Source organism: Lissotriton helveticus, chromosome 2_1 (assembly GCF_964261635.1).
Source record: "Lissotriton helveticus chromosome 2_1, aLisHel1.1, whole genome shotgun sequence".
NCBI classification, from domain to species: domain Eukaryota; kingdom Metazoa; phylum Chordata; class Amphibia; order Caudata; family Salamandridae; genus Lissotriton; species Lissotriton helveticus.
Window position 1 is genome coordinate 1033540770 of NC_136059.1, and position 20823 is coordinate 1033561592.

The 20823-nt window shown below is 44.5% G+C and overlaps 1 protein-coding gene across 6 annotated transcripts in view; it reads right to left on the minus strand.

Annotated features, from left to right (window-relative positions):
* The window catches only part of IDNK (IDNK gluconokinase), a 159501-nt gene that overhangs the window by 47570 nt on the left and 91108 nt on the right, over window positions 1–20823 (minus strand). For 2 of the 6 annotated variants that reach the window (XM_078675830.1, XM_078675831.1), the window contains 2 exons: window positions 14712–14798; window positions 10561–10604 (listed from right to left, as the gene is read on the minus strand). In XM_078675830.1, the coding sequence (XP_078531956.1) occupies window positions 10561–10604; window positions 14712–14798 (131 nt within the window). Of the gene's footprint in view, window positions 1–3954; window positions 4451–10560; window positions 10605–14711; window positions 14799–14891; window positions 15750–20823 lie in introns of those variants that run through there. The other 4 variants (XM_078675833.1, XM_078675832.1, XM_078675835.1 and 1 more) reach the window with 4 other exon arrangements.

A 20823-nucleotide genomic window follows, 5' to 3' on the forward strand; every position in this document is an offset into this window, starting at 1 on the left:
TGTGCAAGACGCAACCCTGCCCACATTTTAAATCCCCTATTACATCCCTCCCAACTCTGCTCCTCTACCAAAACTAAACCCAAACCGCCCCAGGCCCAGGCTCTTAGGCTAGGTCACCTAAATGTTAGATCTCTGCAGAAACATCACTTAGAAATCCACGACCTCCTAAAAGATCACTCCCTTGACGCCCTGTTCATGACCGAGACGTGGCTCCTTGACGATATGGACTCGATCTGCAACTTAGCTACTCCTACGGGATATACCATACACACTGTGAATAAGAGCACGAGAGGGGGCGGGTTAGCGCTCATAATTAAATCTCATCTTGACTGCCAATTAATTAAAGTGGACATCAAGGGCAGCGAAAGCGCTCGCTTTTCCATCAAAGCCAACCCACAGTTCTGCGCAACCGGCCTTCTGATTTACAGACCCCCTGGCGCAGACGCCCCTTTTATCAACTCACTTTTACAGTATTTGGGTACTAACATTACCAAAACGGCTAACTTTACGATCCTAGGTGATCTCAATTTACATCTTGATAGAGACACCGAGCCCAAAGTTGCCACTTTTCTTGCGGATCTCGCTGCCTTCCAACTCAATCAACTCGTAAGTGGCCCCACCCACAGAGCGGGACACCTTCTTGATCCCATCTTCTCTAACATTACGAGTGGATCCGCAGGCTCGCCTATTCCTATGACCTGGACAGATCACTATCTAGTAATACTGTCTATCTAATGTAACTCGAGCCGCGCAGCGGGGCCCACTCCGTCAGTTAAGAAACGGCCATGGAGAAAACTTCGCCTTGAAGACTTACACAACCTCCTGGTGTTAAATCCCCCTCCCCCAAGTGAAGACCTGGACGTAGGGTATGACCAGTTTTGCCTCTGGATCACCCAGGCACTTGACACCCTGATCCCTGCCAGATGGACCAAGGTCCGTACCCATACGGCTAGTCCCTGGTACAATTCTGAATTAGCAACTCTGAAAAAGGAATGTAAAAAAGCGGAGAGGGGTTGGAGAAAAAATTATGATGCCAACCTTAAACAGGAGTATGTCTTACTCCAAAAAACTTACCACCGTAAGGTTTGCAGAACGAGAGCGGCATACTATGCAAATGAAATCAGCAATAGCTCTAACACCTCGAAATCTGTCTTTAAAATCCTGAAAGACCTTACTGCAAAAAAAACTGTCATCACTACCACTACTTCCCCTGACCTCTGCAATAATATGGCTAACTTTTTCATTAATAAGATTAAGAAAATCTATGACACTTTCCCAAAACTCCCGCAGTCACCGGCCACTTTGGATCTCACCAGGCCCTCTCTCTCCTCCCTTCCTACACTTGAGAGAGAGAGTTTTCAAAAAATCGGCAGAAAAATTAAATCTGGATCCCCGGCGGATCCCCTAAAACCGGATACATTCTGTGAAGCTCACGAACTTATCACAGAACATATTCGGGACATCATCAACTTGTCTCTTTCTACCGCCAGAATTCCTTCTAAATGGAAGCAGGCCTGGGTTTCCCCCATCCTAAAAAAACCTACTTTAGACCCTACGCTTCCGGAGAATTTCAGGCCCATTTCCCTGCTTCCCTGGCCTGCCAAAATCATCGAGGCACATGTCAACAACATTCTGACCAATTTCCTTCTCACTAACAACATTCTGGATGACTCCCAACACGGGTTTAGAGCTGGTCATAGCACTGAGACAGCCTTGCTCAGTGTTACAGAGGACCTTCGTACCATTCTTGACACCGGCGGAACGGCAGCACTGGTCCTGTTGGACCTCAGTGCTGCCTTCGATACGGTGTCACATGAGGTCCTTCTGACGAGACTGGAGGAAATTGGAATTACAGGGACAGCTTTGGGATGGTTTAGAGACTTTCTCTCCAACAGGTCCTTCAGAGTCTCCACCCCCCCTTACATCTCTAAGGAGCATAACATTGGACAGGGAGTGCCGCAGGGTTCTTCCCTGAGCCCTACCCTGTTCAATGTCTATGTCCGCCCTCTGGCAGAGGTGGCTAGAAAGAACGGACTAGCACTGGTATCTTATGCCGATGATACCCAGTTGGTGGTGGCTCTTAAGAACAACAGTGGTCTGGAGGCCCATCACTTTAAAAAGACACTTACGGACATCACCAACTGGATGACGGCGAATTTCCTTCAACTGAACGCCGGGAAAACAGAGATACTGCTCCTGGGAAAAAACATCTCGTCCTGGGGAGACAACTGGTGGCCTGAAGTACTAGGCCAACCTCCCGAGCCAAAAGAATGCGTTAAAAATCTGGGAGTCTGGGTGGACTCTGCACTGAAGTTCACTCATCATACTAAAAAAGTGGCTGCCACTTGCTTCGGCATTTTACGTAACATCAGACCTATTCTGAAGTTCTTTGACTGCCGCACGTGCCAGCTAATTGTTCAGGCGACCATTCTTTCTAGACTGGATTGTGCCAGCTCTCTCTTACTGGGGGCAAATCTCGCCGAAACCACCAGACTGCAGAGAGTCCAGAATGCGGCAGCCAGGGCCCTGGTAGGTCTCCCCCGCCATTCCTCGGTATCCGGAGCCTTGAAAAAATTGCATTGGCTTCCGGTGGGTAAAAGGATCCAGTTTAAGGCACTGTGTCTAGCTTTTAAAATCCTTAAAACCGCCTCCCCCCCAATGCTGTGCCCCCTCCTGTCAGAATACATTCCGAGGAGGTCGCTCCGCTCAGAGGGACAACACCTCGCGATTATCCCCCGCACCAAACTGGCCAGAGTAGGCGGCCGATCCTTTAGCTTCCTAGCTGCCAAGCTATGGAATAGCCTTCCCGAAGCTATCCGCGGTATGCAGGACCTTTTTGCCTTCAGAAAGGCTGTCAAAACTCATCTCTTCCAATAATTTTTTTCTTCTCTCTAGACCTCCAACTCTCTTCATTCTGTCTGCTTGCAGCGCCGGGACGCCCCTTGGCTGGGGCAGCCGCGCGCTATACAAATCACTATAACATTAACATTAACATAACATTAACATCTACATACCTATGCTGTTGGAGACAGTCTGAAAGCAATATTTGGGTGGATTGACAAATGACTGCTACAGCATAATAATTACATACATAGCCATTGTAACATTTCTAATACACCTCAGTACAGAGCAAAAGCATCTTCACATTTGATTCCTAACCATAGGTATTTGAACCTGGTTGTATCTTTGTGAAATGGTTTCACTAAACATACTAGCTTTCACTGTTCTCAAAACATTGTAAAACATCACACCAATCATTACATACAATGAATCATACATTATGTTTTACTAGAAAGACTATAATGCCAATCACAATATGCAACATAGTACACCTTTATGCATTTCGACATTTGCCTGAGTCATGAGTTTGGCCTGAATCTGAGTTTTCCAGATGGGATGCTCATACTTACATGTAGTGCAACATTTCATCTTCCAAAATACTTTCAAGTTTTCCATTGTACTCTATAATTGATAGTTCATCTGAATACATCAAAGTACATTGAGGACTGTTTTAGGCTATTTGGTACTCTGTTTCCAGCGTGTGCAGATTCCTGTGTTTCATCAAAAGTGTATGCCTAGCTAAATAATGTGGCTACCAGCAGACTGCCTTACACACACATTAGGGAAGCAGTAAGACATCATGCTAATCTCTCACGGTTTAACATGTATGAAACAGTATTTCTGATGCAGAACATATTTTGAATATGTAGCCATCAATTCTGTAGTCACCAGTCCCGTTGGATCACATGCTCACTCTGGTTTGTGTAGAATAGCAATTTACCAATGTGACCGTTGGTACATCCACTGTATCATAAGTGCCTGATATGTTACGTCACCTGTAATGGGACTCACATAACATCATCTACATCAGTAAAGAACATCACACCTGATAAAATGAAGACCAGTTACCTGTTTATTAGAACTGTCCCTCATGATATAAAACAACATGATGTATATGTGGAGTTTAGACAGCCATGTGTCTGCTCAGAACAGTTGGGGGCAGGAATCAAGTGGGAACATTATCCAAAGACAATAGCCAAAACACATAATCATACACCCTGTACAAAACGTGCACCTTCAAGAACTCTTCTTGAAGGTTGGACATGTGTCACCTTGAATATTGATAGCAAAAATTCTGGCTGTAACAAAAAATGGGTCATATAAAGTGTAACTCTGATAAGAGCTTATCCCCTTGTTGCTGCTGTTGGGCCCTCAAGCTCCGGATAGGCCACCACAAGAAAGAGGGCCATTAGGGGGTGGTCAGTGTGTGGTGTGCACCCCTCACACATTGGAAGGACTTCCTAAGCTGGACTTCTGCAATCTTCCGGGTAAAGTGTCGTAGGTCCTCGTACCTCTTGCGGCTATGGTATCTGCACTGCCTGTAGAGCCCCGTGGTCCGTACCTTCCTGGTGATGGCTTTCCATATGTTTCGCTGCTGATGGGCGTTGACCTGTATGGGTACATGAAAGGAAAGAACAAACAATGGTATTGAGACTTTTTGTCAGTATTGCCATAAAAGAAAATGGTCTACAGCTATCAGTAGCATAACTCACAAGTTACCAATCAACATGTGTATTGTCATATGCTGACCAAAACCAATATCCTCATACACACTTTAATTGCGACCTGTTGCCCATCCTCATCCCATGTCATGATCTCAACACTCAAATCCAGGCCTGTGACATCATCTAGCCCAGGTGTCCCTACATAATATGTGATTCGACCTACTCCTGATCAGTGCTAAAGATTGTGAACAACTGAAGGCTAAACATTAATGATTATGACACAGTAAATAGTGGCCACTGTGAATAACCTGAAGTTTGGACATGATATTCTTTGAAATGTTAGTCCATTAAAAGTAAGTGCTAGCTCAAGAAGTCAGGAAACTCTCTTTTAACTGTTGTCCATTTAAACACATTCAGGGGCCTAATCTAAGCACACAGCAAATTTTTACCTGCAAAGGAGATATGTTCTTGCCAGCTGTGCCTCAGTGCATCAGTTGTATGACCCTGTGACTCAGGCCCTGCTGGCCATTGAATCTGAATGAGCACTGCTCATAGACAGGCCGTACTATCTGCAGCCTGATGATCATGATGTCACATGAACACAACCTTTCCTCTACTTTTACAATACAAGGGTTTTGAGAGCTCTGATCTAGGCTGAATGATTTGTGGGACTATACACATAGCTAATATTTTTAATTTGGTTGGACACAGTACATAATATGTAAAGAGTTTTTGATGTGTTTACATTTACCATGATGTTATTTGACAAATGTGTCACAAGTACATCAAACATATACATGCACAGATCTCTACATACACACCAATGTGAATCTAGGGCTTATAACAACCAACACATATTGATGGTGTTGTATATTTGACATTCGAGAGAGCATACAATTCCCTAACATCATTGTCGTATGTAAGCACCACATTATGAGACACTTAACATCAATCAATACACATAAGGGTGATGAAGAAAGGAGGAATCACCCAACCTCCTTACTCAAGACCAAAGGTCTTAAAACATGTAGACTGTTCAGATCCCAAGCACATACTTAATACAAATCATCGATAAAACAAATTCTTTTGTAAATCACAACTGAGGCAGAGTTCTTTTTGTCTTTGTTCTTTATTTTATTTTTATTTAGAGCCCAGCCAACACGTGTTTCATCATATAGGATGTTCCCCATGACTTCAGGGCTGTGTTCTCTTCAAACACCCATTTCATATCTTCTAGCCAGTTGCATTTCCATGGCGGTGCCTCTATATGTAGTTCTCACCAATATCAGTGGTTTAGTTGTCAAAGGAAGTTCACTATACTCCAAGTATATGCATCGAACAAGATCAAATCTGTTAACAAGGAAGCTCGGTACGAGTCTACCCCACATTTGGATCTCACGCCGGATCGTATTGATGAAACACGTGCTTGGGATTTGAAAAATCAATCACTACACTTCACTCTGGAACTCAAAGGGACATTGTAGCCTGTGGAAATGGAAAACAGCCAGTTAGACAGATTTACATACGTATGCTAGACATGTATTGGATCCTCTTGTGAGCCACAGAGATGGCCATACAGGGAGAGGACCTGTTTTGCTAGCAACTCCTGCTCCTCTGGAATTAAGACAGGGGCCCTCTCAGATGTTGGACCTGGCATGGTTGCTCCCAGAGGTCAGAAAAAGCAGCAAAAGTGGATGAGGTCCTGATAGCAGCAGTATTAGTAGGCAAGTGAGCTTTTCCCCAACCGCCACAGCAATGTATGCAACATACACGATCGTCTACGGATACTGACACAGCCATTGGCCTTCTACCATTACATTTACCCACATTAGCCTATGGCTCTGTCCAGCGTAGAGTTTACTGCCCACTGCGCAGTCAACTGCCACCTGATTCCAAATGTCCTGTGGGCGAGGTCTGGCTACCACGATTTTATAACTTCGAACTAGTGTGTAAGTGCGTCAACATCACTCCAAATAGGGGCTACTTTGTTCAAATAATAACACTTCGATGGACACTTATTTTTTTTATAAACATTGATGTGTAGTGCGTTACTGTGCTGAAACATGATATTAGCGTGGGGTTGTGTACACCGCGGTTAACAGTCTTGTTTGAGGAAATAAGTGAAAATATCAAAAATTATGTAAGTAATATATTTTTAAATGATTATTTACACTTAATTTCTCAGATTAATATCAAGGCCATCAATGCCATTTTTGATGGTTAAAGGACAAGAAGCAAATGTAGGAGAGGTGTGGCGCCGCGGCCAGGGCGACTGACGCTGGAATTTGGGGATCAGGGTTCGATCCCCGGCTCTGGCGGCAGGTTAGCCCAGCACCATGTGACTCTGGGCAATAGCTTGCTTAATCGTCCCGACGGCCCCCAGCGCCTAGAGACCCTTACGGGTGATTGTGCGCTTTACAAATGTGGATTATTATTATTATTAGCTTCAAAATATGAATTAAGCCATATACATTTTTTTTAAATAGATGACTTCTGTTTTACTCATCACATATGTAGGTGTGGAGCATGTATTAAATGTTTACATGTTTATCCAATGCAGACATATGACCCTGAGAGACTGAAGAGATTACAGCCTCTGGTGTAACACACATTTCCAGACCCTACCACCATGGAAGAAAGGGATATCTTCAAGAATCTCAGGTTGAATTGGCAAACAATACTGGATTTATGTCATCAGTTGAAGACAGATCTACAGCCTCACAACAGAAATCCCACATCTATTACACCAATTGTCAAAATCATGGCTGTACTTCATTTTATGGTCACAGGTTTCTTCCAATCCACTGTGACAATATCTCTGGTATGTCACAACCAACTTTCAGTGGTGTGTTACAAGAAGTTCTACCTTCAATGATGAGACACGTCAACAGCTTCATCCAGTTTCCATGGCAGCAGTATTTTGTCAATGTGAAGCGTGAATTCTATGGTTTGGGCCACCTACCAAATGTGGTTGGGGCAACTGATGGCACACACATTGCCTTAGTGCCAACACACGACAGAGAACAGGTGTACCGGGATCAAAAGAACTTCTATTCAATCAACATGCAAGCTGTCTGCTTACAAAATTTGTACATCACAAGCATCTGTGCCTGTTTACCCGGCTCTGTCCAGGATTCCTTTGTACTATGGAACAGCCCCATACCCCTGCAAATGTCTCAACTGGGACCTGAGAGGGCCAGTACAATCTTTCATAATATTGTTTGGGGTATTGCTAGTTGCATGATCTGGAGTTGTGTTACAGAATTTTGGGCCTTGTTTATCTTCCATGTAAGAGAATCAGCTGATCCCAACCAACTATGGTTGTTGGTACCGCTGAGGAATCCAACAATGCCAAGGGGATGTCTGCTTCAATTAGGCCCATGGACAGATGGGGCATCCAGTGTAGCGGACTTTCGGGCTCCTAAAGGCCAGATTTTGGACAAAAGTGGTTTAGCCTTCCCTTAGTCACCCACTAAGAAGTACCACATCACCATGGCCTGCTGTATGCTTCACAAAATCGCCATGCGACGGAATATCCCTTACATCGCAGAGGATGGAGACCATGTGGTAGTGGAGCCAAATCATGCTAAACTCCATTCACATTGGAAAATTCCTCATTGTGTGCAAAGTGTATGGAGCTGTTGATGTATCTCATCATTGTAGGACATACTTCTTGTGGCACACCACTGAAACTTGGTTGTGACATTCCACCAGATACTAGAACAGTGGTTTATAATGATTTTGTGTCTACTTTATGTAGTGCTGCCATGGTTTTATCTCTTGGTGTTAATGATGTGTGCTTCCTTGCGTAAGGCGGACGTTTTGACTCCAGCTGGTGACATGAATCAATGAAAATGTGCCTATTCTATCAAGTGGTTTTGGACATATCCCCATCTTCCATGTTGGCAAGGTCAGGAACTGAAAATGTGAAGACTGACCAGATGTACCAGGCTCCTCAATCCTGGCTCCTAAAGCAAATTAGAAGTACAGTTGTATGTTGTGAGGAACTATCCAATGCAAATCAGTATTTGTGCTTGGCAGTCTTCCAAAGTAACACAAATTTTCACTACTCATTGCTTTACATTACTTTAACTCAAGGCTATATTCTATGGGTAGTGCATGCAACCACACATTGGTTTTGACACAAATCCCTTTCGACAACCAACTGCAGACAGGGTTTGCGCCACGCTTCTATGTTTTGTTGAGGCATGTACCACAAAGAGAAATGGTTCTCCAACATTGCAGACATGGTGCATTGTAGAGCACACATACAAAGCAAGAAATGTATCGTTTTTTACAGTAAGGGCCCCTTTCCAGTATGAAAACAATTTCTTAGAGAACACACACACCCCTCCACTATGCGCAAGGGTTTGTGTATTGGCGCATGGCAGCTGAAAGTACACCAGAGCAGGGTGAGTGGACAACAGCACCACATCTTAGTAGACATAGCACTGTTCTGCTCTCTGAAATCTACAAGTTTATTTCCTGGAGCGAATTAAATGAACAAATGGTGGTGTATGAGAACTAGTTGTTGCAACCTGAATTAATTCTTACCTACCCTTCCAGTGCAACTTCTGAACCTGTGCAATTGTAAATTCATGTTTAGTTTAGAGACTCAAGTTATGAAACAGTAACTGTAGGTTACAATGTATGCACCTTGTATTCGAATAATCAATTTCTTTTATACAACAAAAAATCCATCGATTCCATTCTCAAAAGGTAAATTTGATTGTAAACTTAAGTTTACAAACAAATATGACTTTTCTATGCCAGCCAGGAAACCACAAAGACATTCCTGGCAGGCAAAAGCCCATTTCCACGGACAGAAACTTCTGCCACAAGTGTGGAGATCTTCGCAGCCATAAAAATCCACTAAAGGGAAAACGGGCATTTCAAGGCATGGCTTAAAGTTTATGAACACCCATGAACATGGACGTTGATGATTATTTTCAAATATGAGAGTGGCTAGAAAAATAAAATACCGCCCACTTTGAATCATGTCCCAAAAACCTCCAAGCAAGTAGACCAGGCAAGTGAACCCAGCAGTCTTTAGACAGATTGCTCTCCTAGAGGGAATTTTAAAATGCTTAAATTTCCTTCCGTCTCCGCATCCTTCCTTCAGTCTTTTGTCCATCTTTCTTTGTCTTTCCATCTTGCTTTTATTCTTTCTTTCCATCCTTTCTGTATTTTTCCACCCATCCATTCAACTTTGCCTTTTCCTTCAGTGCACCCATCCATCCTTCCTTCCTTCTCTCATCTTTCTTTTTATCCAGCTCGCCTTTTCATTCTTGTCTATTGCCTTCTTTCCTTTTCATTCACCTTCCATCCATCCTTCTCATCCCTTATCTCCCTATCGAGCCAATCTTAATTCTTTTTTTCTTTTCCTCTCCATCATTCATTTTTCTTTCCATCTTTTTCTCCATCCATCATCCATCATTCTCTCCATCGTCCCTTTTCTCTATACCGCCCCTCATCATACTCTATATACATACTCCTCTCCATCCATCTCTGCGTTTATCCATCCACTTCATCCTTCTGGCCACCCCACCCTCCCCTCCAATGCAACAGATCGTATGTATGAGATTTTTGAAGACCAGAGTCCCCGCTGAAAATAAAAGGAAGCATAAAAAAAGTAAATGCTCCATGTTGCACAAAACTGCCAAGGTGACGCTCACCCCACGCACAGCGCTCTCTGCAATGAGGCACTCCTGCTAGGTAGAATGCATAGGAATTATCTCATTCCTAATGGAAACCGCAGAGAACCCTACGCCAGGCACAGCTTTCCACGCTGCCTCCAATCGGAATTGATGAACTACAAAAAGTAGCCATTCTGCACCCGCACATACAAGTAAACCTGCGGTGCAGATTTGTCTCTTTTTTCATGAATAGGGCCCAATGTTATTATATTTTTATTATATCTAAAATTGCAGAAAATGTACTTAAGTTTAATTTCACCCACATTGTTAGTTGGTCTAGGTATATTTTTCAATTGCAATCTAACAACACTCCCTCCATAGGTACACAATTCTCACCCCTTTATGCAAACGTTACTTACCTCATTATCAGGTCATGTAAAAAACAAAGCCATGGAATCCGATCCTATATAAAGAGAATCACAACAGATATTTCAGTAAGTCTTCAACAATATGTGGATATATACTTCATTGCATTACATTAAAGAACAGCTGCACAGAAGTAGTTTTCTTAATTTCTCAAGGTGCTCTTATTATGCATTTTTCAACAGTATTCTCAAGGAACAAAGCAATCATATAATGAAAACCGTGGAAAATAATGACCCAGTGCAGAGACAACAAAAAATGACAAAGGAAGGAAAACACACTAGATTTAGGGGCACCCTCCCATAAAGGGCTTGTGCCTTGATGTTTTGCTTATCTATTCTTTACTAAGTGCAAAGTTCAAAATGCATTTAGTGAAGTCCTCCTCAGAGGCCACAGTTGTCCTAAAAGTAACCCTGGGCATAGTTCGTGAAGTAGCGCTACGCGTAGCTACGCAAAGTGCACTTCGCACTACGCGACCTACGCGTAGAGATATGCGAACTGCGTAGTGCGCAGTTCGCGATGATTGCAATGCTTGTCCGCACTGTGCAATCATTGAAAACGGCATCTTGCTCAGTGCAAGCGGTCGTTTTCTGCCGCTCAAGTAGATTTTTACCTGAGCTGCAGCTTTCTCAACGTGGACTGGTAGTTTCTCATCGCGAGCGGTCACGAGCATACGTGACCACTGGAAATTAGAAACCTAACCTCCCCGCGTTGAGAATCTCGCCAGGAGGTTTATTTTCCACGCGCGCAATCGCCAACTTGATGTTGCTTATCGCGAACAAGGAAAATGTCTCGCCGGGGTGTCATTTTGCTCGCTCGCGGTCGCCAACTTGACGTTGAGGACCGCGAGCAAGCAAAAAATGACTGCTAAGCGTGTTCGCACTGTGCTACGTACAATTCGCGCAGTGCGAAGTAGCGCAAACATCGCAAAATATGCTAGCGTAGCGTAGTTGTCCGCCCAGCGTTACCTAAAAGTCGAAGACAATGAAGTCTGGCTGTTATAGGTACTGCTGTTAAATCCGTCAGCTAGTACTTCCGCTTCACCTGTCCAGAATTAGGGGTAGCGAAGGTTGACTTCACCAAATCAGCGAAGCTACCATTATCCACTTGGCACAATTTCATGAAAAACTGTTGAAGAAAAATCCCACAAAAAAGTAGGCTTTGTGGAAGGAAAAATACCTGCAAGACCTACTTTTTGGGAGGGAATATTCAAACCCAAAACAGAGTACAAAAACTGCACTGGATTTTTTAGCAGGAAAAGAAAACCACCGAAGTGAAGTTTTACAAAGATGGCACGAATGTGAAGATACTAAATATGTCACAATACCAAGACTTCAGTGGTGGAAAATAAAATGTCGAACATCCTGTTCATAACTAGAACCCAGACTTAGAGTATAAAGAATAAAATCCTGTAGTGAACAATAGAAACCCCCTGGGATTCTGGCTGAGTTCCAAACTACAGCTGAATCACCACACCTGACCACTGTCAGACAACACCATCCTCCCCTTCAAGTCAATAATTCGGAGCAACAGAGAAGCAAAGGCTCAGAGTCAAGCCCCGCGATGCATTCAACAGAGAAAGCAGACGGCATCGTCCATCATCTTCTTGAAGCTGTGTCTTTTAAATCGAATATAACCTGAGGCAGGACAGGGATAATTCTGAAGTAAACTTAAAATACCATAAAAATAACGCAGATTAAGTTGCAGTATAGTTTTGTTTTCTTATAAAGGTTTGTGGTGCATGGATAAAACTCCAAGTGACAGCTGGCAATTTTTCCCCCCCTCAGAAATGCGGATTCATGACAACATGAGATTAAAACATTACCAGTCTACCAGCTCTATTCCCCCAGCACTCCAGATTACATATTTTTGCTTTCTTCAAATAGCAATATCATCTTGAGTTCATACGGACAAGTGTAACCTCGTACATTAATCATGTGAAACAAAAAAAATAAAAAAAATGTTTTCTCTGCACCCAAGCTATTCTTTTGATCTGCGTCCCAGATGGTAACTTTGAAGCATATGCAATGTATTGCACCTATTACTCATAACTACACACCAGTCTAGTTAAGTTCATAGTCTGGGAGAACGTTTCCTTTTTTTCCTGCTATAGTAATAGTACTATGAATTAGTGTCGATCACAGGTGTCAAAGATAACTTTATTATGGCAAGACCTTTTGCCCGCTCATTCTTCTATATGCCATATGCACATTATGGGAAGGATCACGAAGCCGTCCAGGGTTTATTTAATTATTTGACCAGCAATGCACAATAGTTCCATTTATTTGTTTTTCCTGAAACTGCACTGTCTGCAGCGCATACATTAATTGCTAAATTCCAATCTGAGGACCTAAATACAGTCTCCCGCAAATTTCCGATATGCGAGTTAGTTCATTCTTGTTGTGGCACTTTTCGAAATTATGACTCTGCTGGTAAACACTGCAACAACACAATTTTTCCCATGTAAATTTCGGTAGGTCAAACATGCCAGCATTTAATGAGCGATAAATGCCCGGTAAATAAAAAGACATGCAGATTTTGGTGCAGAAAACATCAAAATCAGTCTATTATGCCCCATTTTGTGGTAAAACTAGTAATAGTTGATAGTTTTCACACCAGAGAAATTCTAAACACCTCGATGTTGGACTTTGTCATTATGCTAAAATGACTGCACATGACACGAGGCATTCATCATTGAGTGGTACAAAAGGGGTGGTGATGGACGGAGCATCTGAACCAATCAAACACTCACACCCAGTCAACAGATCTGGGTTTAATCCATCACCGTTCTTTAGCCCGCTCTGCCACTCCAGTTCAGACACAGCCATATGCAAATCAGTCTAACCCTGTGCCTCATGGGAACAGTCCAGCCCGAACTGCCAAGCCATGCCTTCCCTGGACCGGAAACAAGCTTCCGAGTACCGGTTTCTGGCATTTCAGCCGTCCTCAGCCCGGCTTGCTTGAATCCAGTGGCAAAGTGAGCAAGGGACTCACGTCTGAGCATACCCTGCCAACTTATGGCAAACAAAGTGGTACAAAAGGGGGTGGTGATGGACGGAGTATCTGAACCAATCAAACACTCACACCCAGTCACCAGATCTGGATTCAAGATAGCCGGGCTGATAAGGATTATGAATCCGAAACCGGTCCCAGGATGCTTGATTCCGGTCCAAGGAAGACATGGCTTGGCAGTTCCGGCTGGACTGTTCCCATGAGGCACAGGGTCAGACTGATTTGCATATGGCCATGTCTGAACTGGGGTGGCTGAGTGAGCTAAAGAATGGTGATGGATTAAACCCAGATCAGTTGACTGGGGGTGAGTGTTTGATTTGCTCAAACGCTCCGTCCAACATCCCCTTTTGTATCGCTTTGTTCGCCCCAAGTGTGGCAGGGTATGCTCAGACGTGAGTCCCTTGCTCACTTGGCCACTGGATTCAAGATAGCCTGGCTGATGAGGATTATGAACTCGAAACCGGTCCCAGGATGCTTGTTTCCGGTCCAGGGAAGACATGGCTTGGCAGTTCGGGCTGGACTGTTCCCATGAGGCACAGGTCAGACTGATTTGCATATGGCCATGTCTGAACTGGGGTGGCTGAGTGAGCTAAAGAATGGTGATGGAGTAAACCCAAATCAGTTGACTGGGGGTGAGTGTTTGATTTGCTCAAACGCTCCGTCCATCATCCCCTTTTGTATCAATTCATCATTGAGGCCTTATGGTTTAAACTGCAGACTGCACAACTGGGAGAGAGAGAAAGGGTTGCAATTCTAGTTTCTGAGCGGTGTTGTTCTCAGGGCGCACATTCACTTGGAGATTTTCCAACTTAATGTATGGGCTGCATGAAAATGCCATAAATTAACATCACCTAAACTGTAATTAAAGCGAGGCCACTGCGATGAGCTGAAAGTTTAACATTCCAGTTTTAAAAAATGACTTACTTGATTCAGTTATAATTCTAGCTCAGTCAAATATACACAGGGCCCGGTGACCCTCAGAATCTGGGTCTATTACATATAAAATTCCAGAACGATTCTGTCGGAATGACAATAATTCGAGCCCAGGCACTGGAATGAGGCAATAACAACGAAAATGAAAAGTGAAACAAAAATGATCAGACACCCAATAACATTACAAGAACGATCTGGTTACCTGGTCATCAAGTGGAATTCCTTTTGCCATTTTCGCTTTGTTCTCGTCAGGGTGATAATCGTCTGCATCATAGAATTTCCATCCCAACTTAGAAAAAAAAGCAAAACACATACAACATTGGATATCCTATTAGCTAATAAGTGACAAAATACTTAGAAAGCGGATAAAAATGCTATTTACCACACTCAGAAATATCCTCTTGAGAAGCACATTTTGAGATAGTCTCATGTTGTACACTCAATGACAGTCTCTGGATGATGAGGTCACTTCGTGGGAGTGGACTGTGGAGAGTTATATTAACAATAAACCTCCCAGAAGAGATATTTTGCAGAAGCATCGCGAGATACTGGTGATTTGCGTTGTCATCTGTAAAGCTCTTTAAATATGTATATTATTTACATCAACTTTTACCCTCTTTTGGGAGACCATCAGAATCGGGAAAGTTTCATTGCTATAATAATTTTCACACTGTTTTTTCACAAAATATATAAGGACTGTCAAATCATAAACTCAACAGTAAGTGAAGGGGTGCTTAATCATTGCTTATACATTAAATCTCCAGAGGCGTTACTCAATGCAAAAACAAATTTCAGCTACTGTCTAACACTTGCAATAAATACGGAAATAAACTTGAATGATGCATAAAAACAACTGAAAATTAGATTTAGCAATTTGTTCAAAAGAATGACTTCTGGTGGTCTTAGGTATGTCCCTCACTTGGCTACAATGGGTACAATTAATTGGATACAACTTGTGATATTGTTCTAAATGCTTGAAAATACTGCAATGATACCTAGAAATGAAATTGAGTAAAGTGCATGTAAAAACTTTTTTGTCACTATATTGAAAAGTTTCACCAACCTCCAAGGTACCAACACCAAGTAATATACTGCACAATAGGAATAGCGAATCAAGCGTAGCTTATCACTTTTCTAAACAATACTGAAGCTGAATCAGATGCGCATACATTTAAAATGACTTTAAGCTGTAGCAATGGTACCTGTAAGAACATATGCCACGTTACAGGAAAACGACAAAATAAATGAAATACAAAGATGAAGAGAAAAGGAATACACAGAAAATAAAAAAAACACAAACTGTAGTTTTCATATACATGCTCTCAATTCAATTGTATTGTTCGAGCAACACATACAATTATAATTGTGACACTGACATCCATTAAACATAGAATAAAAACCCAATAGATACAATAAAATCCTAAAATGTGAGAATAGTAATATAACAAGACATGTTTTGATCTTATGTGCCGAAAAGACCGAAAGAATCTAGCAATAGCAGATGCCATATAACTACATGTATCAGTTGTGTATATTCTAAGAGCAATTAAGTACTGCATAATCCCCATGTTCTGACATAACAGTAATCAATCAATCAATCAATCAATCAGGGAATTGTGAAGTTGGCTCCTCACCCGCGAGTGTCTTAAGGTGCTGGGGTGCCTCAAGCTGCTGGGGGGGGGTGGGGGTGTATGCAGCTCTGGGTCAGTCGAAGATCCAGGTCTCGAAGCTCTTCCTGAAGGTGTGCAGAGTGGGGGCGCGTCTGATGTTGATAGGGAGCGCATTCCAGGTCTTTGCCACGATGTAGGAGAAGGCTCTTCCTCCCGTTGAGGCTCTGCGGTGGCGTATGTTTTTGGTGAGGCGGAGGTCGGTGGATCGGAGGTTTCTCTTGGGTACATGGAAGGAGATTCTTTCATTGCGATATCGGGGTCCGATGTTGTGGGGGCATTTGTAGGCATGGGTGAGTATCTTGAAGATTACTCTCTTCTCGATGGGAAACCAGTGGAGGGTTTGTAGGTGTTGGGTGATGTGTTCATGTCAAGGGATGCCCAGGACGAGTCTGGCTGCTGTGTTCTGATGGTCTGGAGCTTGTGGGGCAGTCATTTTTGATTACGGTGTAGAGGGCATTTCCGTAGTCCAGTCTGCTGGTTATGAGTGCATGGGTGACGGTCTTTCTGGATTCGGGGAGGATCCATTTGAAGGTCTTGCGAAGGATGCAGAGGGTGTTGAAACAGGTGGAGACAACGGCGTTGATCTGTCGTTTCATAGTGAGGGAGGAATGGAGTATGATTGAGGTTCTGAGCATGGTCCGTGTGGGTGGGGGGACTGACGAGGGTGGTGAGCCACCAGGTGTTGTCCCATACAGAGAGGGAGGGTCCGAGGATGAGGACTTCGGTCTTCTCCGAGTTGAGCTTCAGGCAGCTGCTGCTCATCAAGGATCCAACGTCCTTCATTCCTTCCTAGAAGCCGAGTCTGGTGGTGTGGGGGTCCTTGGTGAGGGAGAGGATGAGATGGGTGTGGTTGGCCTAGGATACTATTCCGAGTCCATGCTGTCTAACGATGGCGACGAGGGCGACGAGGGGGGCCACGTTTATGTTGAAGAGTGTGGGGCTGAGCGATGAGCCCTCAGATGATCTCTCTGGGTCTGCAGCTGATCTCTCTGGATTCAGAGAGGAAGGGCGCAAGTCTGATTCTTTGGGTCCTGGCGGCGAGGAAGGAGCGGAGCCAGTCGAGGGTGGCTCCCTGTATGCCAGCGTCGTGGATGCTGGTGATGGGAGTGCGGTGGGAGATGGTGTAGAAGGCTTTAGAGAGGTCAAGAAGGATCAGGGCCGTGGTGTGGCCTTGTTCGAGGAGGGTGGGGATGTCGTTTGTGGTGGCGAGTAGGGCGGTCTTGGTGCTATGGTTGCTGCAGAATCTTGATTGGGAGAGGTCGAAGATGGAGCTCTCTTCGATGAAGCTTGTTAGTTGGGCGTTGACTATCTTCTCAGGGACTTTTGTCCTGAAAGGGAGGAGAGAGATGGGTCGGTAGTTCTTGAGGTCCGTCAGATTTACTGAGGGCTTCGTGAGGAGGGGCTTGACTTCTGCGAGTTTCCAGTCATCGGGGAGTGTGCTTGCTTCGAAGGTGGCATTGATGGTGCATCGTAGCTCAGGTGCTATGGCGGCGGCGGCTCTGTGGAAGATGTGCGGAGGGCAGGTGTCTGTGGGGGCTCCTGAGTGAATGCTTTTCATAGTTGAAGCGGTCTCGTCGGTGGTGCCTGGTTTCCAGGAGGAGATGGTGGGCTGGCTGTTGTTTCTGGGGGAGGAAGGGTTTCGGTGTCTGGGGTCTGGTTGTTGTAGTGGTCATAGAGGGATCTTATTTTCAGGTGGAAGTAGGAGCCAACTTTGATGCAGAGGTCCTGGGAGGGTGTGACGTCCGTATCTTCGCTGGGGAACTTGGTGAATTCCTGGATGATGCTAAGAGTTCTTTGGAGATGCTGGCATTGGCATGGGTTTTGTTTTGGATGAAGGTCCATTTGGAGGATAAGATGAGTTGGTGGTATTCCGTTAAGGTGTTCTTGTAGGTGGTACGGTCTTTTGAGGTTTTGCGGTTTCTCCATAGCTTTTCGAGAAGTTTGCAGGTGTGTCTGGATTCTTGGAGGTTGGCGGTGAACCACGTAACTTGGGGCGCTGTCTGTCAGGGTTGCGGAGGGGGAGAGCTTGTCTGCGCAGTTGGTGATCCATCTGTGAAGTTCTTTGGCTGCGTAGTTGGCATTGGTCGAGATAGGTGGGGGATCGTTGTTGCGGGTGGAGTTGAGGTGCTCCTCGGTGACCTTGCTCCAGTTCATTCGCGGAGGGCGTGGTGTAGGTTTGGTGGCGGTGGCTTTGTCAAAAGAGAAGTGTACGCAGTGGTGGTCTATCCAAGGTGGTTGCATGGTGTGGCTGAAGTGTATGTTGTTACCTCCTGCTTAGGAGGGGTAGAGGATGTGTCCTGCCTTGTGGGTGAGGGTGGTGACGAGCTGTTTCAGTCCAAGGTTGGCGAGGTTGTCCAGGAGGGTGGCGGGGTTTGGGTCGCTGAGATTGTCGAGGTGGAAGTTGAGGTCTCTGATGAGTATGTATTCCATTGAGGCAATGGTGTGTGGTGCGATGAAGTCGGTGATGGTAGGGATGAACGCGGTTCGAAGTACGAGCTTCAGTATGCAAGGGTGCCGCGTAAGGTCGTTCTGGGACTGGTCTAGCTCTGAAAATGAAGGTGTTCGGTGGTGGATAGGGAGTCACTCGTGCTGGAGGTGGTGAGTCGGAGGGAGGTCTTGTGTGCATTGGCGAGTCCTTCTCCTGGGTGGTTGATGGTGATGTCAGGCGAAGGTGGAGTTGGTCCAGGATTCTGTGAAGAAGGCGACATCTAGCTAGATGGTGTCAAGTCGGGATCTTGTATCCATCGGGGATGGTGATGGCGATGTCGGGGTGGAGGTTGAGTTGGTCCAGGTTTCTGTGAAGAAGGCGACGACTGGCGAGATGGTGTCGAGGAGGTCCCAGATCTTTACAGCATGTCTGTGCAGGGAGTGCACATTGTTGAGGATGCAACTAAGGGCATTGGGGGTGCTGGTGTCCGGCGTGAGTGCGGCTATTTTGGGGTGTGGAGAATGGTGGAGTTTCGGTAGGAGAACTGGCCGTGGGTAGCGTTTGGCGTAGACCAGCACAATCATTACCTTCTTGGTGTTATATAAGAATGGCAAAAGAATAATACATGAACTTCAGTCTCAACAATCATTACATAAGGGACACGATTTTGACCTCAATTTTGTGTTGGATCATTTATGGCTATAATCAGGTAGTGGGTGAACCACAAGTCTAACTTTCAAGTACAACACACTAGCTTGTGAATTGTTAAGAATACCCAGAAACGTTTCAAATTTCAAAACATTTTTGTAGTTTAAAAAGAAGTCATTTAGCCCGCATACTGGTGTATCTCAGCGCCATTGTCTAATCACAAACTCCTAGTATTGTATTTTTACAGTTTTGACACTGACAGTCAATAGCATATCAGGTTTGACCCAATATTCATTTAGCCCCAAACATTCAAACTATGTCTAAACAAATTTAAGCTATGGAATATCATATGCTTTGTTCATCTTTGAAACATCTAGAAGGGCTTTCCAATATGGCTCTCGTGCTTCAGTAGACCAAATGTTGAAACAGTATAGCAGTGGTCTAAGGTTGGCAATACGGATTATCATTTTGATCGATTTGTAACAGTGGTGCGGTGGCACTCTGATTTAATGAATCTATTTTTAGCCTTATCCAAGCGATACATGGTCCGTTTCTCAGAACCATAAAGTGCTCTCTAGGGGGGCGTGGCTTGGCGCCGACGGTGATGGCGGCGCCCTTGTGAGGCTCTGCGGGCGAGCCGGGGAGCTTGGCGGTACCAGTGCGCCTTGTCCTGAATGGCGACCACTCTTCAGCGTCGGAGCACCTCAGGAAGCTGTTGAGCTGCATCCACCGTCATTTTGCGGCTTGGAGACGGAGAGCTTTCGTTCGTGAGTTTTCCTGTCCCGGTCACGGCTGCGTCCGCCATTTTAGGAGGGCGCGCGGCTATCTCCTCAACTGCCGGCTCATGCAGCCCTCTTACTAGCGCAATGCTCCACTCATCTTAAAAGGTATTTTCATCGTTTTTTTCCCTCAATGGATATCGTTGCCTTGGAGCCTGTTTCTATTTTTGCGGGTTGTGCATGGTTTGGGCATTTTTCACTCCCGTCCGCCATTTTGTGTGTTTCATACTTACTCTGACACAACTTTTTGGCACGGGACTGCCTTTTTGCTCATACCTTGATGCCTCCCTTATACTCTGTTTTACATAGCGTTTTCTCTGGATACGTATTTGGACATGCTTCTGATTCAGCTGCTACTTTGGTGATTACTACCTTGTCATTAAGCACGACGGAGCGATCCCTTACGTTTCCTTGCATATATCCATTTGCTATGTAACAAAATCCTAGTATGTTCCAATTTTTCTACTAGTAAGGCACTATATTTTTGCACTGACATACTCTGCTTGGTTTACTCAAATGCGAGGTGTGCAAATCTCCTCCTCATGACTCCTACTTAAAGTCAATACTTCAGTGCATTGTCTCTGCACCAGCAAATTTTTACTTAGCTGTCGTCTCCTAGGATATAGCTCATTCTGGATCGTTGTTGTGATTTCATCCTTGCCATTCATTATTTCTGCCATAGACTGTTTTTAGGTTTCGACCTGGCGAGGGGCAAAGCCCCTCCCAGATCGAAATCTTTTGTTTTCAGTAGTGATGTTCGGACCGCCTCTGTTTCCAATTGGCTAGCTC